The 24,721-nt window shown below is 35.5% G+C and overlaps 1 protein-coding gene and 1 pseudogene across 1 annotated transcript in view; one reads left to right on the top strand and one right to left on the bottom strand.

Annotated features, from left to right (window-relative positions):
* Window positions 1–6,015: 6,015 nt before the first annotated feature.
* Window positions 6,016–7,865, top strand: LOC145568877 (UDP-glycosyltransferase 73C2 pseudogene; annotated as a pseudogene).
* Window positions 7,866–9,268: 1,403 nt separating this feature from the next.
* Window positions 9,269–24,721, bottom strand: part of LOC145567569 (protein SHOOT GRAVITROPISM 6-like) — a 43,911-nt gene continuing 28,458 nt past the window's right edge. Inside the window, exons 28-51 of the mRNA XM_081626883.1 lie at window positions 24,565–24,710; window positions 24,365–24,445; window positions 24,188–24,288; window positions 22,361–22,599; window positions 21,686–21,795; window positions 21,456–21,584; window positions 21,292–21,366; window positions 20,140–20,273; window positions 19,975–20,047; window positions 19,736–19,867; window positions 18,023–18,204; window positions 17,820–17,942; window positions 17,649–17,709; window positions 17,447–17,542; window positions 16,790–16,890; window positions 15,343–15,448; window positions 14,435–14,548; window positions 14,261–14,335; window positions 12,965–13,063; window positions 12,768–12,839; window positions 12,525–12,610; window positions 12,351–12,444; window positions 11,429–11,536; window positions 9,269–9,875 (exon numbers count right to left, since the gene is read on the bottom strand). Of these exons, the coding sequence (XP_081483009.1) occupies window positions 9,717–9,875; window positions 11,429–11,536; window positions 12,351–12,444; window positions 12,525–12,610; window positions 12,768–12,839; window positions 12,965–13,063; window positions 14,261–14,335; window positions 14,435–14,548; window positions 15,343–15,448; window positions 16,790–16,890; window positions 17,447–17,542; window positions 17,649–17,709; window positions 17,820–17,942; window positions 18,023–18,204; window positions 19,736–19,867; window positions 19,975–20,047; window positions 20,140–20,273; window positions 21,292–21,366; window positions 21,456–21,584; window positions 21,686–21,795; window positions 22,361–22,599; window positions 24,188–24,288; window positions 24,365–24,445; window positions 24,565–24,710 (2,696 nt within the window). The 3' untranslated portion in view covers window positions 9,269–9,716. The remainder of the gene's footprint in view (window positions 9,876–11,428; window positions 11,537–12,350; window positions 12,445–12,524; window positions 12,611–12,767; window positions 12,840–12,964; window positions 13,064–14,260; window positions 14,336–14,434; window positions 14,549–15,342; window positions 15,449–16,789; window positions 16,891–17,446; window positions 17,543–17,648; window positions 17,710–17,819; window positions 17,943–18,022; window positions 18,205–19,735; window positions 19,868–19,974; window positions 20,048–20,139; window positions 20,274–21,291; window positions 21,367–21,455; window positions 21,585–21,685; window positions 21,796–22,360; window positions 22,600–24,187; window positions 24,289–24,364; window positions 24,446–24,564; window positions 24,711–24,721) is intronic.

Raw genomic sequence — 24,721 nt, forward strand, 5'->3', positions numbered from 1 at the left:
CTCTACGAGATCGAGAAAATAAAAATGTAGCAACTAAAAAAACGGAAGAAGTATAAAGCTTGTTAGTTTTTTTTTTTTTTTTTTTTTTTTTTTTTTTTTTTTTTTTTTTTTTTTTTGACAGCTTGATAGTTAAAAACTTAGTAAAAAAAAATTTCAAAAATAATGCAATAAGTCAAGCAATAAAAAATATAGGGAAATTCCAATTGGTATACTCCAGGTTCTGACTTTTTCCAGTGGCACCACATTTTTTTTTTTTGACTTCCTAATGATACACCCAAGTTTCTGCCTTACTAACTCACGTGATTAGTCTGTTAATCAGACGTTAATAAGTTAGTAAATATAGGGTAAAAGGTACTTAGGTTAAAAAAAATTGAAAAGACTAATTTACCCCCTTATAAACCCTTCCCTCCAACGATCAAAACCCCTTCCCCTTCCATTTATGTCGATTTGACATAAACCAAAGAATTTTCAAAATTATTTCTCATTTGCTCTGTTGAATTCACGAAGGGACAACCTAGGGTTTACAAGATTTGTCGCAAATTTCGTTGGGTTTCAAAGCTTGGAAAGGGAAATCTTCCATAATTCAGGTATGTTAGTACTACTACTGTTCAATTGTTTTAAGAATTGGTGATTTTGTTTGTTGTTCTGTTTTGAGCAAATTTAGGTTAATTTCTTGATGTATATGTTGTTTAATTATGTGAATTTAGGTTACTTTCATCTACAATAGGTGTGTGATTATGTTTTGTGAATTAGTGGTGTAAAACTAGTTTTTTTTTTGGATGATATGGCATGATCATGTTTGATTGATCTATGGATCTGTGAATGTTTGTTGTTTAAAGTGTGAAGAATATCTGTGCATGTTGTAATTGTGTACTTTGTTTGCCTTATTTTGCAGAATGGGTGATAGTCATGAGGTTGTGTTAAGGTTTCATTAGTTTGGGAAACATATTGACTTTAATGTTGACTTAGATACATGCAATTTGATTGACTTGGTTGTTGAATTTGAAGACAATGTCGACATAGACCCCGAGTTTCCTATCATCAACCCTTCCTTTAATTATGCTTACAATCAAAAGCATAACCCTTTATTAGATGATACTGATTTATTTAGGATGTTTAAGACCCTAGGTCAGTGTGATGTGTATGACATTTGGGTTGGGTTTGCCAAAAAACCAAGTCCTCTTAATAAAATGATCAAGAACTTGAGGAAGTCCAAACCTGCACCACCAAGTCATGAACCTTCCCAAATTGAACCACCCCAAACTGATGAACCCTCTCAGATCACTGCACCCCAAACAGAACCACCCCAAATTGATGAACCCTCTCAGATCACTGCACCCCAAACAGAACCACCCCAAACACAACCATCACAAATTGATCCCTCTCAGCCTTCCATAGAAGAGATAACTTTAAATGATTCATCTCCACCTAGGTATGCTAATTATGATTCATCAGTAGATGAACCAAATGTTGAACAAACTGATCTTGAGTATACCAAGGGTAGGAAACAGTTTGAGGAAACCATGGCAAGGATAGAAAAGTCAAGGAAGGTCAAGGCTTCAAAGAGTAAGAAGAAAGCTGCCACCAAATCAACCCCAATGCAACCACCATCCCCTAGGTCACCAAATACTGTATTCAAGAGCTTACCTTTGAGAAGGAGCCCAAGATTTTCACCTATTACAGTGAATGATACAGCTGCTTTTAATGACCAACTTTTGCCTAAAGCATCTCAAAGCTCTGTTTTTTTTGCAAAAAAGCTTCCTAGGACCACATCAATTAGAAAGGGGTTAAGGTCAAAGGTTGGTACTAATGTCACTGAGAGAAGGATGCTTGGTGTTGATTCCTGTTTGATTGAGAGTCAAAGAAATGGCCTTAGTACTGGTTTGAATGAGGGTCAAGAGGAGGGTCAAGTTAGAAGTTTAAAGGTGAGAAGAAAGATGGAGTTTGTTGTGCAAAGTGATGAATCTGGTAGGAATTAGAGTGAGGTGGAGGGTACTAGCTTTGGTTTGAATGAGGGTGAAGAGGAGGGTCAAGTCTCTAGTATAAAGGTGAGAAGAAAAAATATGCAGTTTGTTGTGCAAAGTGATGAATCTGGAAAAAGAGAGGGTAAAGGTGATGAAAAAGACTCTGATGGAGAAGTAGCACCAAATGGGGATGTACCTGTAGATGAGTTGGTACAGCTTCAAAGGATTCCTAAAATAAAGAATAATTGGAAACCAGGGAAATGGTTTGACTTTTTAGATGATGAAAATGATGAGGATTACTTTAAGAGGGTGTACAAGAATGGAGAGATGTATGAGGATGCATATTTTGGTAAGATTTCACTCAGACCATGAATGATTTTTACAGATAAGACACATTTTAAGGATACTCTTAAGGACTTTACTGTACAAGAAATATTTTCCATTAATGTTGAGTATGCTGACAACAAAAGGTACACTGCAGTGTGCCAATCTCGGTGTTGTCACTGGAGGTTACATGCAAGTAGACTTGCAGATGGCAAAACCCGGGCCATTAAGAAAATATGGCTCAATATACACACTTGCAGGGGCTTAGAGACATACAACCACATATGCAATGTTAAGTGGGCTTCTCAGATGGTTATTGAAGACATCAGAGCTAACCCCTGACATTCCTGGCAAAGCACTAAATGAGCTGCTTTCCAAAGATATGGCATCTATATGAGACAGTCCACTTTGTACAGGTTAAAGAGTTATGTAATTGAGCAGCTCTTTGGAGGACATGATGAGTCATACTCTTTGCTGCCTATGTATGCTCAAATGTGAACTGAAACAAACCATGGTAGCAAAGTTTTTTGTGCATGGAAAGAAATTGAGTCCCTACCTAAGCAGCTACAGTTTACAAGCATGTTCATTTCTTTCACTGGATAGTAGAAAGGCCTTCTTAGAGGTGTCAGAACTTTGATTGGTGTAGATGGAACACACCTCAAAGGTAATTATGGGGGAATATTGCTATCTGCTGTGGGTATAGATGGCAATAATGAGATTTTTCCCATATCCTATGCTGTAGTAAGCCAAGAAGACAAGGAGTCATGGAGCTATTTCTTCTGGCATTTGCTGAACATTGTCAAAGAGTCCTTAAGAAAGCATTGGACAATCATATTTGATAGGCAAAAGGCAAGTACCTAAGTTTAATTTTGTTGTTTTGTTCTGTACTTTATATATGTATATGCATACTTATCTAATTCATCACTGTTTCAGGGAGTAGAATTAGCTTTGGACAATGTGTGGCCAGAAGCCGACAGAAGGTTCTGCTGTAGGCACCTCAGTAGGAACTACAAAAAGAAGTTTCCAGGCCCTCTCATGTATGTCCTGTTCTGGAGAGCTTGCAATGCAACTTCTGGTTTCACATTCAGGTAGAATTCTCAACTTCTGCTTTCACATTCATTTGCCATTCTCAACTTCTACTTTCACATTCTGCAATTCTCAACTTCTGATTTCACATTCAGGAAAGCTATGGAGAAGCTTCAGAAACATGGAGGTGATGGAGTCATGTCTTGGTTTGCAGACTTGGGAGAACAGTCCAAGTGGAGTAAGCATAAATTTGACCCTGATGTATGCAATGAGTCCAATACATCTAATTTTGTGGAAAGCTTCAACTCCACACTTGGAGTTAATAGGTGTAGGCATGTATTAACTTTGCTAGAAGGTACATTGTACATAACTTGTTTAGTTCTCATACTTAGGTTTATGTATTGTGATTAGTTGTCTAATTTAGATCAAATATGCAGGAATAAGGAGGGTGTGCATGGTGAGAATTGCAACAAGGCTTGAGAATGCAAAGTCTTGAAAAGATGAAGACATTTATCCTAAAATTGTGAAACTGGTGAAAGAGATAGGAAAAGCAAGCTCAAACTGCAGAGTCTTCAAGTCCAGCCCAGGGGAGTATGAAATCCATGAAGGTAGATCTCAGTTCCCTCTGAGCCTTAACAAGAAAATTTGTTCATGTGGGGACATGGCAACTATTAGGGGTACCATGTAGGCATGCCATTAGGGCCCTAATTGATGCAAAGTTAGACCCACATGACTTTGTTAGCTCCTGGTACTCTGTGAAGACATATAAGAAGTCTTACAGTGTGTGCATTAACCCCATTCCAGACACAGAACAATGGCCTGCTGATGACTCAGGTAGAATTATCATGCCCCCTAAGATGAAGAGAGGAATTGGAAGATCAAGTAGGAATAGAAAAAGAGAAGAAGGAGAAGTGCAACCAGGCAAAAGAAGCAAAACAGTGAAGTGCAACAAGTGTGGTTGCTTTGGGCACAATAAGGCAACCTGTAAGGGAGACTTAACTGGAAAAGAGTTGAAGGCTTCTGAGCCTGTTGTCATCAAGAACCCAAGGGTCAGAGATCAATCTAATGCAGCAAAGGCTTCAAAGACAACAACATCTGAGGCTGTAGCATCTAAGGCAAGGAAGCAAAGAAGACCCCCAACTGAACATCCAACAAAATTGAATGCCTCACAGATGCCTAGCCAACCATTGAACCAGTCTCAAGTCTAATATGATTCTCTAAGTTTGTAGACAGTGGCATAGAGTTATATGTATTCAACTTTGGTTTTTGATACTTTAGCTTGATTTTTGGTACAGTAAAAGCTAGGGAATTTAAGTACTTTTGTTTGGTTTCTGATAGTGTAGTTTGCTGTTTGGAACATAACATTGCTTTTTGGAACATAACTTTGACAACTATCTTCATTTTGGATATATGAAATCAGCCAACTTTGGCCTTGTTTAAAGTTGTGATGTGCGTTCATTTAGATCAAAGGTTGTGTTAGATTCATGACTAATTTAACACAGTATATAAAACACAAAGGATGGATGTTTCCCTTTTTTCATTTGTTATTCATAAATCCAGACAATAAAACCTTTAATTGCTAATAATCTACCAATTACATGGCATGACTAAAAGGAAAAGTACATCACTTTCATTTGAGAGCAACCAATAGTAAAATCAAGTACATGACAACAACAATCCTAACAACCATGTATATGTAGGCTGCAAATTCATATGTTCTCTCTGTAAATTCAGTAAATTCCTCTCTCAGATTAGCATACTCAGCAAGATTTGTTTCCCCTGTTCTGTTTCCCATAATTTGATCTTCGGTGACCCACATGAACAAACCACAGTGCTTGCACTTGTAATAGGTTCTCCCAGGGTTCGAAATGGAGTCAGAAACCCTTACTTCAGCATGTCTTGGTGGATGACAATTACAGTACAAAAGCCCGACCCACGTGGACCTTCCATGTCTGCCGCCAGAAGAAAAACCAGAACTTGAAGAACCAGCCATGTCAAATAATTGGAGAAGACAACATATGAAGAAGAAGAGAAATTCAGTAATGGAGGAGAAATGAAATGGAGAAAAGAATAGGAAGTGACGCATTTATAGGGAGGGAATGCTTTTGGTGGGAAATAGCCGAAAAATTGAGAGGGAAAGTTTAGAGGGAAATGAATTAATTGGAGGAAAATTAAACTTATCCCTTTTTTTAAACCTAAGCTGCTACAAAACTAACTTATTAACGTCTGATTAACAGACTAATCACGTAAGTTAGTAAGTCAGAAACTTGGGTGTATCATTAGGAAGTTAAAAAAAAATATGATATCGCTGGAAAAAGTCAGAACCTGGAGTATACCAATGGGAATTTCCCAAAAATATAAAGGAGTCAAAGGAAGTGTACTATGCATGAGAGTAAGACATAAATGTAAGCACCGACAAAAAGAAAGAAATGAATAAATAAAAGAACAAGTTTTCACCTCTGTTGATTTTTGTTTTTTTTTTTATATTATAACTATTTATTTAATTATGTATCTATTTATTTGGAATTTAGGAAAAAAGAAGAGCTACGTTTGCTTATGTGTATGCTTATGTCAAAGCTCTAAAGCTTACTCTTTAAAGATTAAATAAATATATATAAATAACACTAGTTAGGTTCATATGTCATGTCACTAAATTCATATTCAATGGACTCACAGTAGTATAAAAATCTTGCACGTAACAAGTAGAATTCAAATCATTCTCAAAATTCACAAACTAACCGTCTTTTCATGCAAAAGCTAGGCATGGCTTTGAAAAACATCCACCACAACAATGATCAGCTTCATTTTGTGATGTTTCCATTAATGGCACCAGGCCATATGATCCCAATGATAGACATGGCTAAGTTAATAGCAAAGCATGGTGTTGCAGTCACTATAGTGACTACTCCTGTGAATTCGACCCGCTTCGAATCAACCATAAACCGTGCTAGTGAAAGCGGGCTGAATATTCGACTATCTCAGCTCGAGTTCCCTTGGCAAGAGGCTGGATTACCAGAAGGATGTGAAAATGTGGACATGCTTCCTTCATTAGGCTATGCAATAAATTTTATTAAAGCTGCTGCCAAGTTACAAGAACCTATGGAAAAGTTGCTTAAAGAATTGCAACCCAAACCAAATTGCCTAATTTCTGATTTCGGGTTCACTTGGACGACTGAAGTTGCTAGAAAATTCAACATCCCAAGGATAGTATTTAATGGGATGTCCTGCTGCTCCCTCCTAAGCTTGCACAATTTGATTGCGTACAACGCGATTGAAAGTGTAAAGTCAGATACGGAACCCATTGAGGTGCCTGGTTTGCCTGATAGAATTGAGCTCACCAGAACTCAGGTGCCGAATGCAGTACACCAAGCGGGGGATCCATTAAGGGTGGAAATGCGAGAGGCAGAGAGGACAGCGTTTGGGGTGGTAGTGAATTCTTTTGAGGAGCTAGAATCAGAGTACCTGAAGAGGTGTAAGGAGGCAAAAGGGAAGAATACTATATGGTGTGTTGGGCCTGTTTCACTCTGCAATCAGGATGAGTTGGATAAAGGAGAAAGAGGTAACAAAGCTGCACTTACCATTCAACAATGCATGAAATGGTTAGATTTACATAAGCCTAGGTCAGTGATATATGCTTGTCTTGGAAGCCTATGCAACGTTGTCGCATCACAAGTTATGCAGCTTGCTTTCGGGTTAGAAGCATCAAACAAGCCTTTCATCCTGGCTATGAGAGAAGGGTATAACCTAAACGAGGTGGAAAGATTGATAGAAGAAGATGGTTTCCTGAAAAGAGTTGAAGGGAGAGGATTAGTTATACTGGGTTGGGCACCACAAGTGCTAATACTGTCTCATCCTTCAGTAGGCGGATTCTTGACACATTGTGGTTGGAATTCTACTCTTGAAGGCATATCTACTGGTTTGCCGATGGTTACTTGTCCTCTGTTTTCAGAGCAATTTCTGAATGAGAAATTTGTGGTGGAAGTTTTGAGGGTTGGTGTAAGTGCTAGGGTGGAAAACCCGACGATGAACCCAGGTGAAGAGGTAAGGGGAATCTCTCTAGATAAAGAGCACGTCAAGCATGCTATAAATTTAGTGATGGATAATGGAAAGGAAGGTAAAGAGATGCGAGAGAGAGCTGTGAGGCTTGCAGAAAGTGCTAAGAAAGCAGTGGAAAAGGGCGGATCTTCTGACAGAAGTTTGACGTTAATGATCCAAGATGTCATCCAACAGATAGAGAAGCAAAGTGAGGAAGTCCATAAAAGAGTGATTTAACAGAATATCACCGGTGCTGGTGGTTTTGTTTTAATATTGTGGTTGGTTCATAGTACTAACCTTAAGTCTAGATATGACCTATCTTCTTCTTGTTGGATTTCTGTATTCAGTTAAACTTCAGAGATAATTACAGGCATCACCCTATATGTCTAAAATTAAGCAGTCAATTTCTTAAGATGTAACTAATAGCTCAAACAGTAAGTAGCCAATATAGATGTAAGATAGCACTAGGTGACAAACTTGGGACTCCAAATTATATTAACTTCCATGAGTAGTACTTAAAAACTAATCACGTTTTCAGCAACACCATTTAATTAAGAATGCAAGGTCAGCTTAATAGTTGTAGATCTTAACACACAAGGTAATTGATATTATCAACTAAATGCAAATCTTAACAAACAATGTTTCATTATTATCAACTAAAATCATCTCACACTTTAGAATATATCCTTCTTGTTTACTCCTATAATCAATTTATAAAATACCAATAATTTCTGTTACAGTACTTTAACTAGTTTTTGGCCCCGTGTAATGCACGGATTTATAAAGATTTATTAATAATAATAGTCAATTAAAATAGAGTTAATTGAAATTAAATGAGTAACAATTTTTTTTCAAATTGGAATTTCTTAATGTATATCATTTAAATTCTTATGTGTTGCATACTATATATATAAATCAAATTTATTAATAGAATTTTTTTAAGAAATTAAATCAATAACATTTTGGAGGAAAATTTTTTACAAAATTGTACCAAGTGTCTCTTTTGGTGATTGCTTTAGTAAATAGTATAGATAGATAAAGCCCTTTACAAACCTTGAATCTTAAAGCGAAGAAAACGAGCAAAGTTAAGTTAGAAAGGGGTTGAAGAATGTTAGGACCGTTTAAGTTTCTAATATGCTCCAAAGTAATACAAATCAAGATTTGATAGTTTTAGCCTTAAATTTATTTCATGATGGCTACTAATCTATAACAGAATTCCTGTTTCACGGCTATTAAACAGATTCAGGCAGGTAAAAATGTAAAATGCATGCAATTTGCAACACCCTACTCTAGCATTGTAGAGATGCTAGTCCAGTCAAAGACCTTGGAAATTGGATTCAAAATTGTTATTATATAATTGAAAATTAGAAATTACTGTATTTTAAATACTGTCCATCAAACAAGAAATATAACTAAGCAACAAATGAAGCAAATGTCATGCATGCCTTTTAATACTTCAAAAAATTAATCAAGTAAAGCTTCTAAACGTGTAAGTAAAAGAATTCAGCAGAACTGGTGAAGTATATTGCAAAGCATCTTACCATTGATCATTTGGGGCCACAACTACCTACAATGTCCGGCAACATAATGTACGCCGAAATACTAGTATGTTGTCCACTACATTTAGATAAGGCATCCATCAGCTTTTATATGTGCATAAAGGCTTCAGCGCTTCACCAACGTCCCTTTCAGGAGCACTGCGCACCTGTTAATATAACACAGAGTAAATTGTCATTAAACTTCGATATGCCAGTAAAATCACAAAAGCTGCCCATCAGCACTTAAATAGTCAAATGGGAAGGATATTGTAAACTAAAAAAAAAATACAGCAGAAAGGAGCGAAAAAAGGAAAGATTATATTGCAACGGAGAATATGTGGTGTACACTGTACATCAATGAATTGCACTAAACAACAGACATAGCAAAGTTTAATATTTTAATTGCAATTACTGTACAAGTGTAAAAGGCACTGTTTGTGATAACTCAACTCTAAATAGATTCATGTGAGCGTAAAGAAAGCAGATATTACACCCCAAGCAATAATCTCTGCCAATAACCAAAAATTTTACACGTGGTCATTTACAAAATTATGTGTCCACCTTCCTCTGTGGTTAGTATGCGACCAAATTCTGTACATTTTGCTCACTATAAAAAGAACAGGAAACAATTTAACTGAGCATGACTACAGACATGAGTTACTTTTCCTCCAAAGTTGAAGTGCATCAAGATCAGCTTCACCAACAAAAGCGGTACAAACATCCCTCGTGAGCGACTTTGTAAAGGTGCTTGATTTATAAGACACTAGGTCTGAAACCTTGCAAGCATATCCCAATATTTCTTCGATATGTAGATACTATAACAACATTTTCAAGGGCCTTTCCGATTTAACTCTGCCTGGTCAAGTCGAGCTGATCTCCAAGATAGTGAATAGCTAGATTTAAGTAAGATTCCCAATGATGAGGAACATGCTGCTCGGACAATAGCATCAGTTGAGTGAATCATTTTGCTCACCAGCATGTCAAATACCTGCACAGTTCTATACATCTTAGGATACTATCTAAATTATGCAAGGGGTCAAAATATAATTCTTAAAAAAAAATAGCAAATTGGATGTGTGGATGATGTCTTCTGGACACACTATGCAGTGATTGTTAGGGTCACAGTGTTTTAGCCCTTTTAGGTGTACCCAGAAGCATCATATTCTTTGAGCTCCCGGTTTTCAGAAAAGCATAACATATGCTGATCAGAAAAATTATGACAGAGATTTGAAAGTAACATTAAAATAAACAAAAATAACATACGTTGGAAAATAACATGGCTATGAACAAAAATAACATAGGTTTGAAAATATTAGTGAACAAAAAATAGCATTATTTTCAAATCATTACAATGTTATTTTTTACTTTCTCCATTCTTTTTTACTTGACTTGTTTCATTAATCACCCTTGCTAATGCATAAATCTAACCACCAATAATCCAATATCTTTCATTTCTAATAAGTAAATATTATAAATAATAGATGTTAGAATAGGATTTATTGAGATAATTTGAACAAGATCTCACATGAGAATATTATTCTTTACATATATATATATATAGCAAAAGACGGTCAAAAGTGTGTAAAATTGTAAATAGAGCAAAAGTCAAATTAGGTCAAGTAAAAACGACAGATGAAGTATTAATTGCCATGTTATGTTTTATTCATAATAACATGTTTTCAATTCAACATTATGTAAAATTTTGTCCATCTTCATAACTTATTTGTGTAATTTCATGTTCGCGTATGCTATCATTTTGGGATTATGAAGAACATTCAAGAGATTGAGAGTGCAATCTAATACACCCCCGTCTTCAAATTGTTGTACTCTTAGGTAGGGGCACATTATCAAGAATAGATAGTAGGTATCAAAAAATTTAGAATAAAAAATAGATTAATGGAGAAAGATTTAGTGGAGGGCCGCACAACACATAGAATAAGAAGAAAGAGAGTGACACTAAGATAGTTAGAGGAAGGGCCCACATCACATGGGTTCAATGAGTTAGGTTAACGGAATTTCATAGGACAATTATGCTAGAGATTAGCTTGATTACAGCAGTATAAATGGCAGAAAAACAGAAGGAAGATGATGGTTATATAGATTAGATGAGAATTACACTAAATTGGATGATAATTCCACTTTCGAGAGGTGGGATCTCTCCTAATATGAGCTTTCGAGAGGCTCACTCTCTCCCAATAACAATCCTCAATAATATTCAACATGATCATTATTCCTCCTAATGAGGCCTATTTATAGAAAAACTCTCATAACAAACTCTAACTTATTCCCCAAGCTACTAATAATAGGCTATGACTAACATACCCTTCCCCTAAATATTGATTCCTTGCAAATTACTTTGCAAATTACTTGAGAACAGAGGGAGTAATAGGCTAGGTAGCATTCAGTCCTCAGCAAGGGATGCACAAAATACTGTTAAAATAAGGCAATACAGTAAAAGAATCCCAAAACACTATCAAGATACTTCAGAATTTGTAGAGTATTAAACTGGATGTACTCCCTAGCCATTGGTTCAGAAATAACCTGAGAGTAATAAAGAGCCAAAATGCGTTGATCATCTGTCTGTGAGAGCATACCACTGCAGAAGTACATAGCATTAGCCTGAATTATAGGCCAAGGAGCATCAAACGCCTGCATCATAAAGGGAATATCATTACACCTCATGTTCTTAGAAGCTCTACTATGGATCAGTAAAAATATGATAATTAATTAGTATACTTCACAAAGTCTAGGAGAAATAACAAGATAATGCATGTTGCCGCAGAGACAAACGTTGATCATCTCTCTCTCTCTCTCTAACACAATAACGCAAACGATCACGCATACGCACATACCCACTCATGCACAGGGGCAAAGCCAGGAATTTAAATATGGGTAGGCCGAGATTTATGAAGTACATTGTATTTCCTATAATTTTCTCATTGCAAAATATTTTCTTTTGCGGTATTTGCGATATAATAAATTAGATTGACAATATTTTTTAAAGCAACACAAAATATTTCATCAAAATAATGCAAGTAACACCCAGAAGAATCAAACACAAGATCAGTGTATTTGAAGTTAGCAGACCCCGCTATAACCACTAAGCTATACGTTAGTAGGCTAGATTTAGCTACAATTTTATTGTATACATAATATATTTATGGGGGGCAGCCTTCAAAATAAAAGAGTCATCAGTTGGGCCATGAGGGCCGGGCCTCCACCAGCCCCCCCCCCCCCCCCCCCCCCCCGGCTCCGCCCCTGCACATGCACCACTCACAATTTTCTTTTGTTTAACAATTTTCCCTTTTACCTATGTGTTTTAAGATCAAGAAACAAAAAGCAAAAGGAACATAATATTAAAACAAAAGCATATTAGCAGCAATCTAATACAGCAAAATCTATTCCTCATACATATGATTTTGGTTCAACATAGGTATGAAGTAATTTCTGAGCAAGATCCTACCTGAATAGCTGAAGCCAAGTAAGTTCCTATCCTAGAAGCCATATTTTGAGAAAAATGCTTTGTCAAGTCTTTGACAAAATCTTCATAGTCACTTCTGTGAAAAGATATGATTTGAATAAAAACAAAGCAAAAAGGCTCATTATCCAACTAGAGCTCTTGGTAACAAAATCATACCGATGATCAGAATGAAAATAATGGGTAGTCAGAAGAGTAGAAGTTCCTTGCACATCCATAAACGACACAATTTGCTTGAGAGATTTCTGCCAAAAAAAAAAAAAAAAAAAAAAACACAAACGTGTTGATTCTTTCACCCAAAACAATTAAGTGTAGATAGCACACACATGCAAGGGCAACTGAGAAGGGGATATTAAGATAATGGAGGAGCAGGAGAATAGATTAAGGGCAATTATGATGTACCCTGCAAGCCTCACGGTTGCTGACATCATCATCATGAAGATGCAAAACCAGACGTGGCAAAACAGCATGTACCTGTGACCAACGACCAACAGCATAAGTCATGATAATACAGCAATGCCAGCTTAGTACCTTAATTCAGTGAGCATAATGAAGTTATAAGTAAAAAGTAGGGCCAAGGGAAAAAAAGAAAGAAAAACCTGCTCTAAGAAGGCATCACGCTGTGTCCCAGCTGCAAAGTTGCTCAGTTCCCCAAAAGCTGCAATAGACTTGGCTCTGATCTTTGTATTCATGCAAACCTGTTTAAAGGTATTGACAACCCTCATGAAAGGCTATGTAAAGATAACGAAATTTCTGATTTACAAGGGCTTGATTCAAACAAATACAAACCAAAAGGCATATGGCCAAATAATAAAATCGACATAAATAAAATAAAGTTCTTAACAAACTTGGTATATTTTTTAGTTTTTTCTTACCAAACTAAGTTTAGCCAAGTGGAAAGGAGAGCACCTTCCGACTTCAAGGTTAGGGGTTCAGTCTCTACTAGGGGTATTTGGGAGAAGGATCCCCTTACCCGACCCCCACTTACAAAGTGCCTAGCCCGTTAACTCAAGTCGGGTTAACCAGTGAGGAATGGGTAGGACACTTCTTTCTACCTATCAAAAATATTATTTTTCGAGTTTTTCCATTTTTACAACATTCACTATTAGTACTAATGTACTATAGTATGCATATAAATTTCCACACTCTTCATTATGAGTACTATACATGCGTTAAAAATTCATTTATGACATACTTTTTAAAAATGTTTTCGTGCATTGCATGAGTATCAACCTAGTTTTTGTATAAATTAATACAATTGGTGAGTGTGTCAATGGGGTGACAGTGGAGTGAGTGGGTGTAAGAAAAAGGAGGATAAAGTAAGTGAGACAATGTGTAAAGAGGTGGTGGCTGGGTGTAAATAAAAGAGGGATTAGGTATGAGAGATTAAGTGAAAAGCTGTAAATAGTGTGGGGTAAGAGGGGTAAGGTAGTAAAAACAGTTCATCAATATAACAAGAAAAAAGAGTAAAGAAATTTCAATTTCGGAAATCACAAAGAACTTACAGCTCAAAAGAGCAAAGGTAGGATGACGTTGAATGATCTTAAAAATTATGTAAAAATATGCAAAATTGTTTCTCTTATTCAGTGGGCAAAAACTTGGGTCTTAATTTTTAAAAGGAAAATAAGGGGCAAGTTTGAGGATTTTAACTCAAATCACCTAGTAAGCACTTCAAGGATTCAAATTGTTTAAGACCCTTATTATGAAGTAAATAGATAGAAAAGGGGAAATCAAGAAAAGAAGTATGTAAGATGCACCTCTATTTTTACCGGCTAATTCATGAATAGACACCAAATTGATTAAGACCTATGTTACATGGGTATGAGTATCTGATATGGATACGTATTTGAGTGTCTGATACAGCATTATCGAAATACTAAGACACGGGGACTCACTTGAAGGTTGCGAACTCGTACAGCAAGATTAATAAGAACTGGCTCCACAGCTTCATCAGGTGATGAGTCAAGTACCTTCAAAAATTTAGAGTAGAAAAAATCAAAAAGGGGGAATAAAAGACAGGTTACATGCAAACTCAAGAAAAGTATATTGAATAGAATTAATGGAATCACCATGATCAAACATGACACAGCAGTAAGTTGCACCAATTCATCAGAATCTTCTAGCAAAGCTAGTATCACGCCAAGCACTTGGGTCGCATATTGGCTAATATGAATAGAAGGCATCTGCAATCAGACAATATGACCCTTGGAAGTGAGAGGAAAGACTGATAGATTAAAGTACAAGTACCTACTACACATATACAAGTATCAAAAGCTGGGAACAGGGGCATCAATGCTTCAAGCATTTTATTAAATGCACAAAGAATGCTGCCTGATACACAGACTAGACAGTAGAAGTCTGATAAAATGTATCAGACCATACAGCCACACATGCAACAATAGAATCTTAAAAGAGAATGAGTAACCTCATTTGCCAATAACACACCCAGAAATTAAGTATAAGTCACCATTAAGTAAAATTTCACGTTTGTTTGATTTAGGTTTAAGATTTTGAAAGCTGGATAGGATACAAGTTGAATCAGAATCGAGCGATTACAGATCAGGTTAATGTAGAATAGGTTTGTGGCTTTGTGCTTTTTCAGAATAGATCAGTATTATTTGGCTTAATTGTCACGAGACTCATAATAGTCCTAAATATTTTTATTTTCATCCTCTGACAGATGATAATAAATTAATAATGCAATATGAAGCTATAAAAAGTAGGTAAATAGAATTGAAACTACAAAATGAATTTTAGATCCATTTTGGTGGTATACAGTGAGGATCAAGTTTCATCTCAAGGTTTTATTTCCCCTGAGATAGTTGTTTAATCATAAGGTTTGATTATCATATTTGCGTGAAAATTGACCAATGTCAGTTTTGCCAAGTCCTACAAGGCAGACGTCTGACAGTAATTCTTCTCCTCTACAATACATGTATATATAAATAAGCAAAAAGAATCAAAATTATTATGATACCTGAACGAGTCCTCTAAGACAAAGCCGTCTTATAGATGCAGAGTCATCAGATACATGGCGACATAAGGTTTCAACCATCTGCTCTAACAAGCAATCATATCCGTCACTACAACATTAGAAGAAAAGTAACTGCATTAGTGGGGAATGAAAGTCTCATACAAGGTTGGCCATTGGGGACAGGGAGGGGGTTTAGGGAAAAAAGTTACTGTGGTGCAATGCTTTTATGGAAATTTTTGCTCTATGGTTCGAATGTAATTTGTGGATCTTAGAAGCTACATCATCTTTTACTTTGCTCAGGGGAAACTAATTTGGCGTCGGTATGAATTTCTTGGTTAAGGAGGTTCGATATTCCCTATATTTTCACATAAATCACTCAAAACATCCACAAGGCTAACAAAATCTTTGAAAAAACAATTTTTCACAATTGCTTGGTGATCCTTAAAGGTCTTCCCCCTTATGATCTCTTTCATAAGGTCGCATTGATCTCTTTCATAAAATCGCATGCACTGAGGTTTGGTCATGACAAAATTTCCTAATTTCAGGCATAGATTTGCCCTAGGAAAACTCAATCAGTTCAGGGGGTTTAGCTATATCAATAATTAAAATTGCTACTTCATCTGTCAACAACTCTCAATTCAGAAACAAAAACCAAAGAAATAGTGCCAGTGATCTTTCAATTTCTCCAGACAGTTCAGAGTCATATGACAAATGTCAGAAGCATATTATAATAAAGAACAACAAAAATTGCATGTAAAGTGGCTTCTATGACCTGATCCTCATAGTCAGAAGAAGCAGTGAATAGTGTCATTTAGTCAGATCTGAGTATCTCATACAAGCTTACAGGACCATATACTGCCACACTTCCACTCAATAAGGGGTAGTAACCTATAGAATTTGGCTTCATACATACTTTCAAAATCAAACATCTACTTGTTGTATGACATGCAAATGCTGAAATACCTTCTATTGTGAATGATTTCCTTTCAAAGCGTAACACCATGCATATATAGTTTCAAGCACCAGCAACTTATTCTAGTAATGTCGTCATTAAATATCTCTACCAGAGCTACCGAAGTTCTAAGTTTTGACTTGCTTTAGATTGATTTCTTCCAATACCAATTCAAAAATTGGTGATGGACATGGGTACATTTTGCCTACAGCATAAGTTAAATATACACCCCGTAGAATCCATCATTTCTATACACTCTCCAGTAAAATCCACGAAACCTATACACTCTGGGATATTGTCTCAGAGACAATCACAACTCACTAGCTCACTTATCTCTAAAATACGACAGTATGTACAGGAGCTTTAAAAATATAGAAATAGAGAGCATGGATATACATTGGCACTACATTAATCTGAATGACAAAAAAACATCTATATGCCTTTATAATAACACTATTTATCATAAATGAAAAGCAAAGGATGATTATCCAGTCATACCTAAAGCGAACAAATTCAGATAATGAGGCAGCTGCAGCCTCCCTTTGGAAATTTTGGTGTTCATTTAAGGATATGCTTAGAATTGAACAAATGGCTGGAACCTGTGGCAGTCAAGCAGAAAATAGAAGTCTACAGTTATGAAATCATCCTAAAAGGGTAACTAATTAGTGGCATGTCAGCACCAAAAGGATCATAAAATAGTCCTTTGCACTCGCAATTTTCGAAATTTCTCAGCAACTCTCCTAAACATTAGTAGAATTTTCCCAAAATGTGTTCGCAAGTCCTGTTATTAAAATAAAGTGTTTATAGAAACAAATTTAAAATTTAATGATCGTCTGGAAAAAGGGGAAAAAATAACAATTACTCACCCATTATACTTATCACCCTTTGCAATTTCATTCCATGTTCAATTACTTTTATCAATACTCACTCCTTTCATTTACGGAGTACCAAAGTGATGACATTAGTAATTTCAAAATTATTAAAATTGTGAATTCTTTATTCTCCTTTCATCACAATAAATGCAGTAACAACAACAACAACAACAAATGATGCTTTTAATTTTTCATATTACAGCTGCTACATAGACTTCGACTGCCATTTTGAAGAAAAGATACAGAACAGAAGGTGTAATTACTTCCTAGTTTATCATATTACCTCCTTTGGTCTCTTTATAGATACACAACTTGCTATGTCTCCGATAAGACTCACCCACTTCTCATTCTGACTTTGCTCTCCATCTCTTGCTAAGATCTGATACATAGCAATAATATTATTCTTCTACCAAAAGCCAATATTGTAAAATTCTTACAGGAAGATCGAGACGGTCAACCAAAAAAGATTTTAATCATTGACAAACCTTTCCCATTTCAAGATCTCCCACACATTCACAGAATGCTTGAAATGCAATCAACAGAGCTCTGCAAAATCATAAAGAGCAACTGAAATTGACGGTGAAGAGACAGATGCAAGTAAACAACTTTCCTACCTAGCCAACATCAGCACTAGGAAATGTCATGCAGGACTTTACCGTAAAGGTTCAGGTTGACCTGAACTAGCTAGACCATGACAGCTTCCAAGCTGCAGAGTAAGTGCTGCAAGGACAGTAGCATAACTCTGTTGAACAGCCTTCTTTCCAACTTTTCCACCACCCCTGCACATATACTCCATTGCTGTTATTGTCATCATATATTACTGTTCGCCTCTTTATTGATTTGTTATGCCATACTTTACCTGAAGAAGGCTGTTAGAGCGAATATAGATGCTTGCAATATCTCATTCTCACAATAAGGGCTAGCACCATGACTTGAGCCATCTCCTTTTTCAGGTAAAAGTCTATTGATAGGAGTGTGATTTAGGACTGATATGACATGCTCCAAGAACAAATATGAAAGCACACTATGCTGAGAAAAAGCCTGAAATAGAGTATTTGTAGACACTTAGCAAAGTTAAAGAGACAAAAAAAAAATGGAGTGACAGAAACAGATATTCACATGACAAATGAATATGCTAAAAATAACTCATTAGCTTCATTGTGAGTTTAAGGCAACAGGGGAATTTAAGAGTTACTCAGTGGAGGCAGAATTGGGCTAATATACTATCTGTTTCTGTTGTTAATCAACATGTTTTCTGTTACCGTGCTCCCTGCTACTCTTATTCAAAATATACTTGGGATTAAAAAATAATAACAAATAAATAAATAATAAATAAATAAATAAATAAATAAAAATAAAAAAATAAAAAAAAAACTCTGTTAAGTAATATATTAAGCATGAACTTTGCAGAAACATAACATCCTTAGATTCCTTACAGCTTCAAACTTCAACATAACCTGAAAGAGTAAAAAAACACATACACCATAAGTTCAGGTGATTGGTGGCCACAACCTACCTACTCTTCTATGTGCAAGCCCTCTCCTTTTACCAAACTATAGAGGCAGATGTGGGAGAAAGATCAGGCATCTCTTAGAAGTAATAAGATGTGTCTTTTAATAGTGGTAGACCCATATTTATTCAACTTTTGATGAATGTTCAAAATATAGATTAGATCTAGGAATCTTGTCCCCTCGACAATGGAATTTCCAAAGTAGATCTATCATCTATCTATCATATCAAATGCGCTCCACAATCCCATATCCCTGATACCTCCATATCGTCCAATCCACACTTACCACAAACTGACAGCAAGTATGCGTATGTCCCTTGCCTTTAGCCATTCTACACTTTTTTATACATCTTTGTCTCACCTTAAAAATTAGGGTCCATCACTTTTACATAGCAAAAAAAACAAAACTTGTTAAAGAGCAAGCTTAAAAAGTATTGGAAACAAACAAACAGGGTTGAAGAACCAATAAGTGTCGCCTTTGTCGAGAGTTTCAATGTAGAATAAAAAAACTTAATGAACACAATATATTTAAAAGTCCATATATCATACCTAGGAACAAGAAGTGTTTGTGTCATAGATTTCTTAATATGGATTAAAAAATATATGATAAGCACAAATACAGAAATTATAGATATCTATACACAAATGTTAGGAGACGTAATTCATTTTTCCATTCATTATTTAGCAAAATCCAGTTTAAGCACATGTATATAAATCAACATCTGATTACAACAACACCAACAACAACACCAACAGCAACACCACCAGTCCACCACCACCACCAACAACATCAACACCAACACCAACAACAACAACTCCAACACCAACAACAACAACAACAACACCAACACCAACACCACCACCACCACCAACAACAACAACACCACCACTACCACCACCACCAACAACAACACTCGATTTCCTTTTCTTTTCAAGATAAGATGAGTTCTTATTTAGTCGAAGGATAGAACTCTTAAGAAGCAAAATTTGAAATACTAAATCAAGATGATGAGCAGAACAACTACATCATCACATAATCAATGAACACCCATAAGTGCTTACACAAAATGCATCTTGCATTGGCCAGCCACCACGTAATCTAGATATGTCTTTTGTGACAATATCCCTTCCAGCTGCAGCTAAGACTTCATTAAAAACAACTTTTGAACTTGTGTTTTCTGCAAGAGAAGATATCTTTCCATAATTAAGGAAAAAAAGTTACAAAAATACCTAATAACTTCGCATAATTTGCACAGCTATGTGACTAAGCAAATTTTTTTGAAACAAGTAAAAACGGATACAGCGCCAAGAGTTTCCTGCCGCAAATATTTTTCAGTCACATGGCCTACCGCAGAGAGAAGGGATTGTGTTGTCCTGTAGGAGATACATTGAACGAAAAAGAGAACTCAATCTCCATTCAAAGGAAACAATAAATAGATTTTAATAATTTCTAATAAAGATGAAACCTTGAAACATCAGATTCATTGAGCTCACTCTTCCTCTTCATTACAAATTCAGTCACGGCCTGGATAGAACCTTCAGCTGATTGCTTGATTTTGTCACATATAGCAGTTGTGCAACCATGCAATGCAGCAACAAGCTGAGAGTGTATTAAGATTTCAGAACCACATGTTGAGATTATTTGCAAGTTCCATTGGACAAATACCAGTGCAAGTTATGTAACCCATCATCTTAATACAAATACAACCATCAGAGAATATACTACAGTAATTAGCAAATTGCTCCAGATCAGTTATCAGTAAATCATTCAGATGCAGTATAAGGATCAACTCACAACACTCAACAATTAATTGTACCACATGAATGGGTACATGCTAACTTCTTGAACAGCCAAAAATAGAACAATTTTCTCTTTACTAGGATAGAATATATCTCCTTGGCCCCAGAAATACGAGTACTGATTTCAAAGAGAATCTAAGATGAACAGGTGAAAGCATAAATGGTTCACTAAAGAAAGTTTCTTGATCCTTGACCATAATATCTATTTAAGAAAGTAAGGGTAGTTGGCCAGATAAGTGCTTCTTAATTATGCAAGAACGATACATTCTCCGTCTCAAAATAAAAGCCCGATTGTACAAAAATCTTGTGCATAAGTAAAAGGCCCATTTCTTATTTGGGTGAGGTTTATCATCCACTAATTTCTTTTTTTTTATTCAATTTTGATCAACAAAACTTCTCTGACCCTAATATATTAATTTTAGTTCTCTTTAAACAATTAATTATAATAATAGTTTTCAAAAAATAAAAAATGAATTTCCTAGGCAAAATAATGTATTAAAAAATAAAATAAAAAATTAAAAAAAAAAAGAGTAGAGTTTTAGGAGGGAAAATTCCCTCCAAAAAAATTACAATTTAGTATAGAGTAATAGATTGGTCCACAATACCCCCATAACAACTTCTCTCCTAAAACTGTGCCCAAGAGATATGGAGAGTTACTAAGTAATTTTTTCCTTTTCTTTTGTTACTATTGTATTATTTCTTTGACTAAAGCACTATATAATTTGCATACATTTTTCCATTAGCTTCTTGCTCATAGAAATTTCATATTTTAAAACATAGGAGGAAAAAATAACTCCTAAATTAAGTCAAGTACTTACCTCATCCTTTGTAAACAATATGCAAATAGACGAAACAACCCTGTTGAAAACTTCAGAGGGATCAATAGAAGCATCCTGTTGAATGATTTGAGATTATATAAAGGATCATGATTCATAGAAGTGTCAATATTAAGATAAATAGATGCAAATTGAAAAAAACTCACACTTTTCAACATTGCTATAACATCCTCCAAAGAAGACAAGGCACCATAAAACATTTCCACATTTCCATTTAAGTTGGAATTTGTAGGCCTTGGAAGTAAAAGGGCTATGCTGAAGAAGAGATCAATAATCTGTTCAGGATACGAAAGCCAACAACCAAGTGAATATGAGCTTCACCTTCAGAACAAATATAGATGTGACATAAAGAATGATTCAGCAAGATGCTTACAACCTGCGATGAAAATTTTCTGACTTCAGCATTAGTATCTGCACATCGTGGAAGGTACAACATGACCCTATCTCCAAGACATAAGGCCTCACGACTAGGAAGTACAAAAGCAGCTGATAAAAAATCCAAAGCACAGGCATTATTGTCAATGAATACAATTAAACCAATTATTCTATAAAGTACGGTAACATAGAGGATTTTTTAACGAATATTTAATCACTTGCCACAGTCATACTTCATCTTCTCATAGCCACAATTTAACAACTATAGTTGATTTTATTTGTTAAATCTGTAATTAAATAATCCAACTTTACCACTAAATTTATTGTTACACTGTTACACATTTTAGTTATTTTTTTGACAGTACACATTTTGGTTGTAAATATTACTAGATTAGTAGCTTAATTAATAGTATACTTGGTTTTTGGGTTCAGGTTATTAATTTAAATAGGAATTTGAACCATAACATAGCAGAAAATGTTAAAGGGTGGCTATAAAAAGACTAAATAGGATTTGAGGAGTAGAGGGTGGATAATTACTTATTAACTTCTTATAATTTAGGGGTGGCTATGCAAAATTTTAAATAATGCTTTCTTACAGTAGTAAGATCTCAAAGAGGGGGAAAATCAGAGAAATAGCCTAACAAAATTTAGTAAATGGTACAGTTGAGAAAATTACTTGGAAAGTTTGGAAAATTCCCAAGTGTGTTACGATCAATATGCTTGCTGTGTATACATGGCCCATGGCAGCCTAGTGGACAAAACCCACTAGTACACAGCATACGAAACTTAACAAGCATCTCATGTACAGCTTGGCAGCCCCTCGTTCTTTGATGATCAGCAGCAGAGGAAATATACGGATCAATTTGTCTCAAAATATGCAAAAGCTGCTCAGCCCTACTTCTTCCATCTTCCCCACTGATCAACGGTAAATTATAGCAGCAAAAGAAAATAACAGTAAATATAAGTCTTCAAATGAAGATACAACAAACAAAATAAGAACACTCAGTCCAAATTTTCAATATTATAAATTTGTAAAAAATTCATCATCAAAAATACAGAGCGATCAGTACATTTAAACTCAAGAATCATTAAACAATACAATATAAAGACAATTGTGTTATTGCATCACTTATTCCACGTAAAACATGAAATGTAATTAAGCTCTACTACCAGCCACTGGAATAGGGATTGTGTTCCTTCCCAATAATAGCTCACCAGCTTCGACCTCCCAATTTCTGACCCACATCCCTTATTCCCATCGATCCTCCGTGCCACAAACAACATGCTGTATTGTTTCTATGACATACACCCCTTCAAAGCTTTTAATCCTCATAGATTACAGTCTACAGCCAGTTACAAACTTGAAACACTTCTCTATTTCTATGTATCGTAAACTCCTCATTTTTTTTCCTTCAAGGTAGCAGAATTAAATTTTTTTAAATTCCAATTTGTCCCAGTTTCATGTAACTTCTTTCCTATTTCTTCATGACTTTCGAATATAATCATTCAAACTTTTCAAAATAATAATAACAAAAAAGAAAAAAAAAATGAAGCAGTATTTTTTCTCAAAAAAAAAATCTATCAATTGTCAAAAATTGCCTACATTATCATGTCTATCATGCTACAATGCTGAAATAATAGCAGACAGTAAAATGAGAATGGAGTAATAGAAACTTTTCAAAATTCAGTCAAGGAAGAAACAAGAATTAAAATATCCCAATCACATTCGTAATCTATATTTTTGAAATTTGGGATTGTATTCAAAAGAAATTGAGACTCTTGGATATAAAATTCAGATACTTGTTTGAACAATCTCTTCCATATTAGTTTGAATGACATCTATCACCTCTTTATAGGTTTGACAACAAGCCTGCAAATTGAAGACTACCAGCCAATATCCATAAATAGGAAACAGCGTGGTGGGAAATGACAAGGTGATGTTGGGTGACAGGAAAGTCAGAAGAAAGAAAGGGATAAAACCAGATCATATCTAGCACTTTATGGAGAATCAAAAAATGAGAGATTTAAGCAATGGAGACAACAGAACGAGATACGGAACACAAATAGTTGATATACACCAATACAGGCAGGACTTCAGTGGAAACGAGAAAGCAATATAAGACAGCAGTTAGATATAAGAGTTAGGGATTGAGATCCTGAAAAAACAGAGACAGGCTACCTTATAAGTCAGCTGTCAGCTTCTTAGCTTCCAAAAAGTAAAATGATTACCAAAAAATAACCATTTTTCATACCAATATTTCAGAGCGTAAGTGTGTTCAAGCGGTCAAGCCCATCTGCATGTTGCATTGAATATTTTAACAAATCATTTTGCAAGGCTCAGACCCGGCAAGTTTCATACACTTAATTACATGATGTTGGTGCTCAAAATAATTCAGGAATGCCAAAAAACTGAGATTAAAGATAACACATTCTGCACACAGATTATGAGCAACGATGGACTAAAATGACATATATATATATATATATATATATATAATAATACCTTGTGAGTAATATAGCACACAAAAGAGTGATGAGGTTGTCTATGAGGGGATTGACAACATTTGACGGCTCACTTGGTAAAGCAAAATATCCCAGGACGGCCTGGCAAAGTTTGGAATTTTGTTTTATCAGGAGAGTAAGAGTGAAAATCATGACTCAAAATGCATGTAATCAGTACCTTCAAAACATGGTTTCTAGTTTCCATGGTTAACTTTGGCTCCACTGAAACCAGTGTAGTACAAGCACTTAAAGCAAGAGCCTATATTGAGATTAATCAAAATACAAATTAATAAGAAAAAGGACAGGAGAAAACTGATAAGAAAAGGGACATCAGAAAAACTATTCAGCAAGTGTGAAACTAGAAGTAGATGCTCTGACCTGAGTTCGCAGAATCTCAACACTGGTACCAATAAATTCATCTTCATTGTCATGGCCCATCAAAGTCAATATATAGTCAAGCAACTGATCCCTTCTTTTAAGCGGGAATGGTGCACCACTTTCTCCGGCCTGAATGACAGCTTTACCTGCAAAGAAT

Source organism: Chenopodium album, chromosome 11, assembly GCF_948465745.1.
Source record: "Chenopodium album chromosome 11, dcCheAlbu1.1, whole genome shotgun sequence".
NCBI lineage: Eukaryota > Viridiplantae > Streptophyta > Magnoliopsida > Caryophyllales > Amaranthaceae > Chenopodium > Chenopodium album.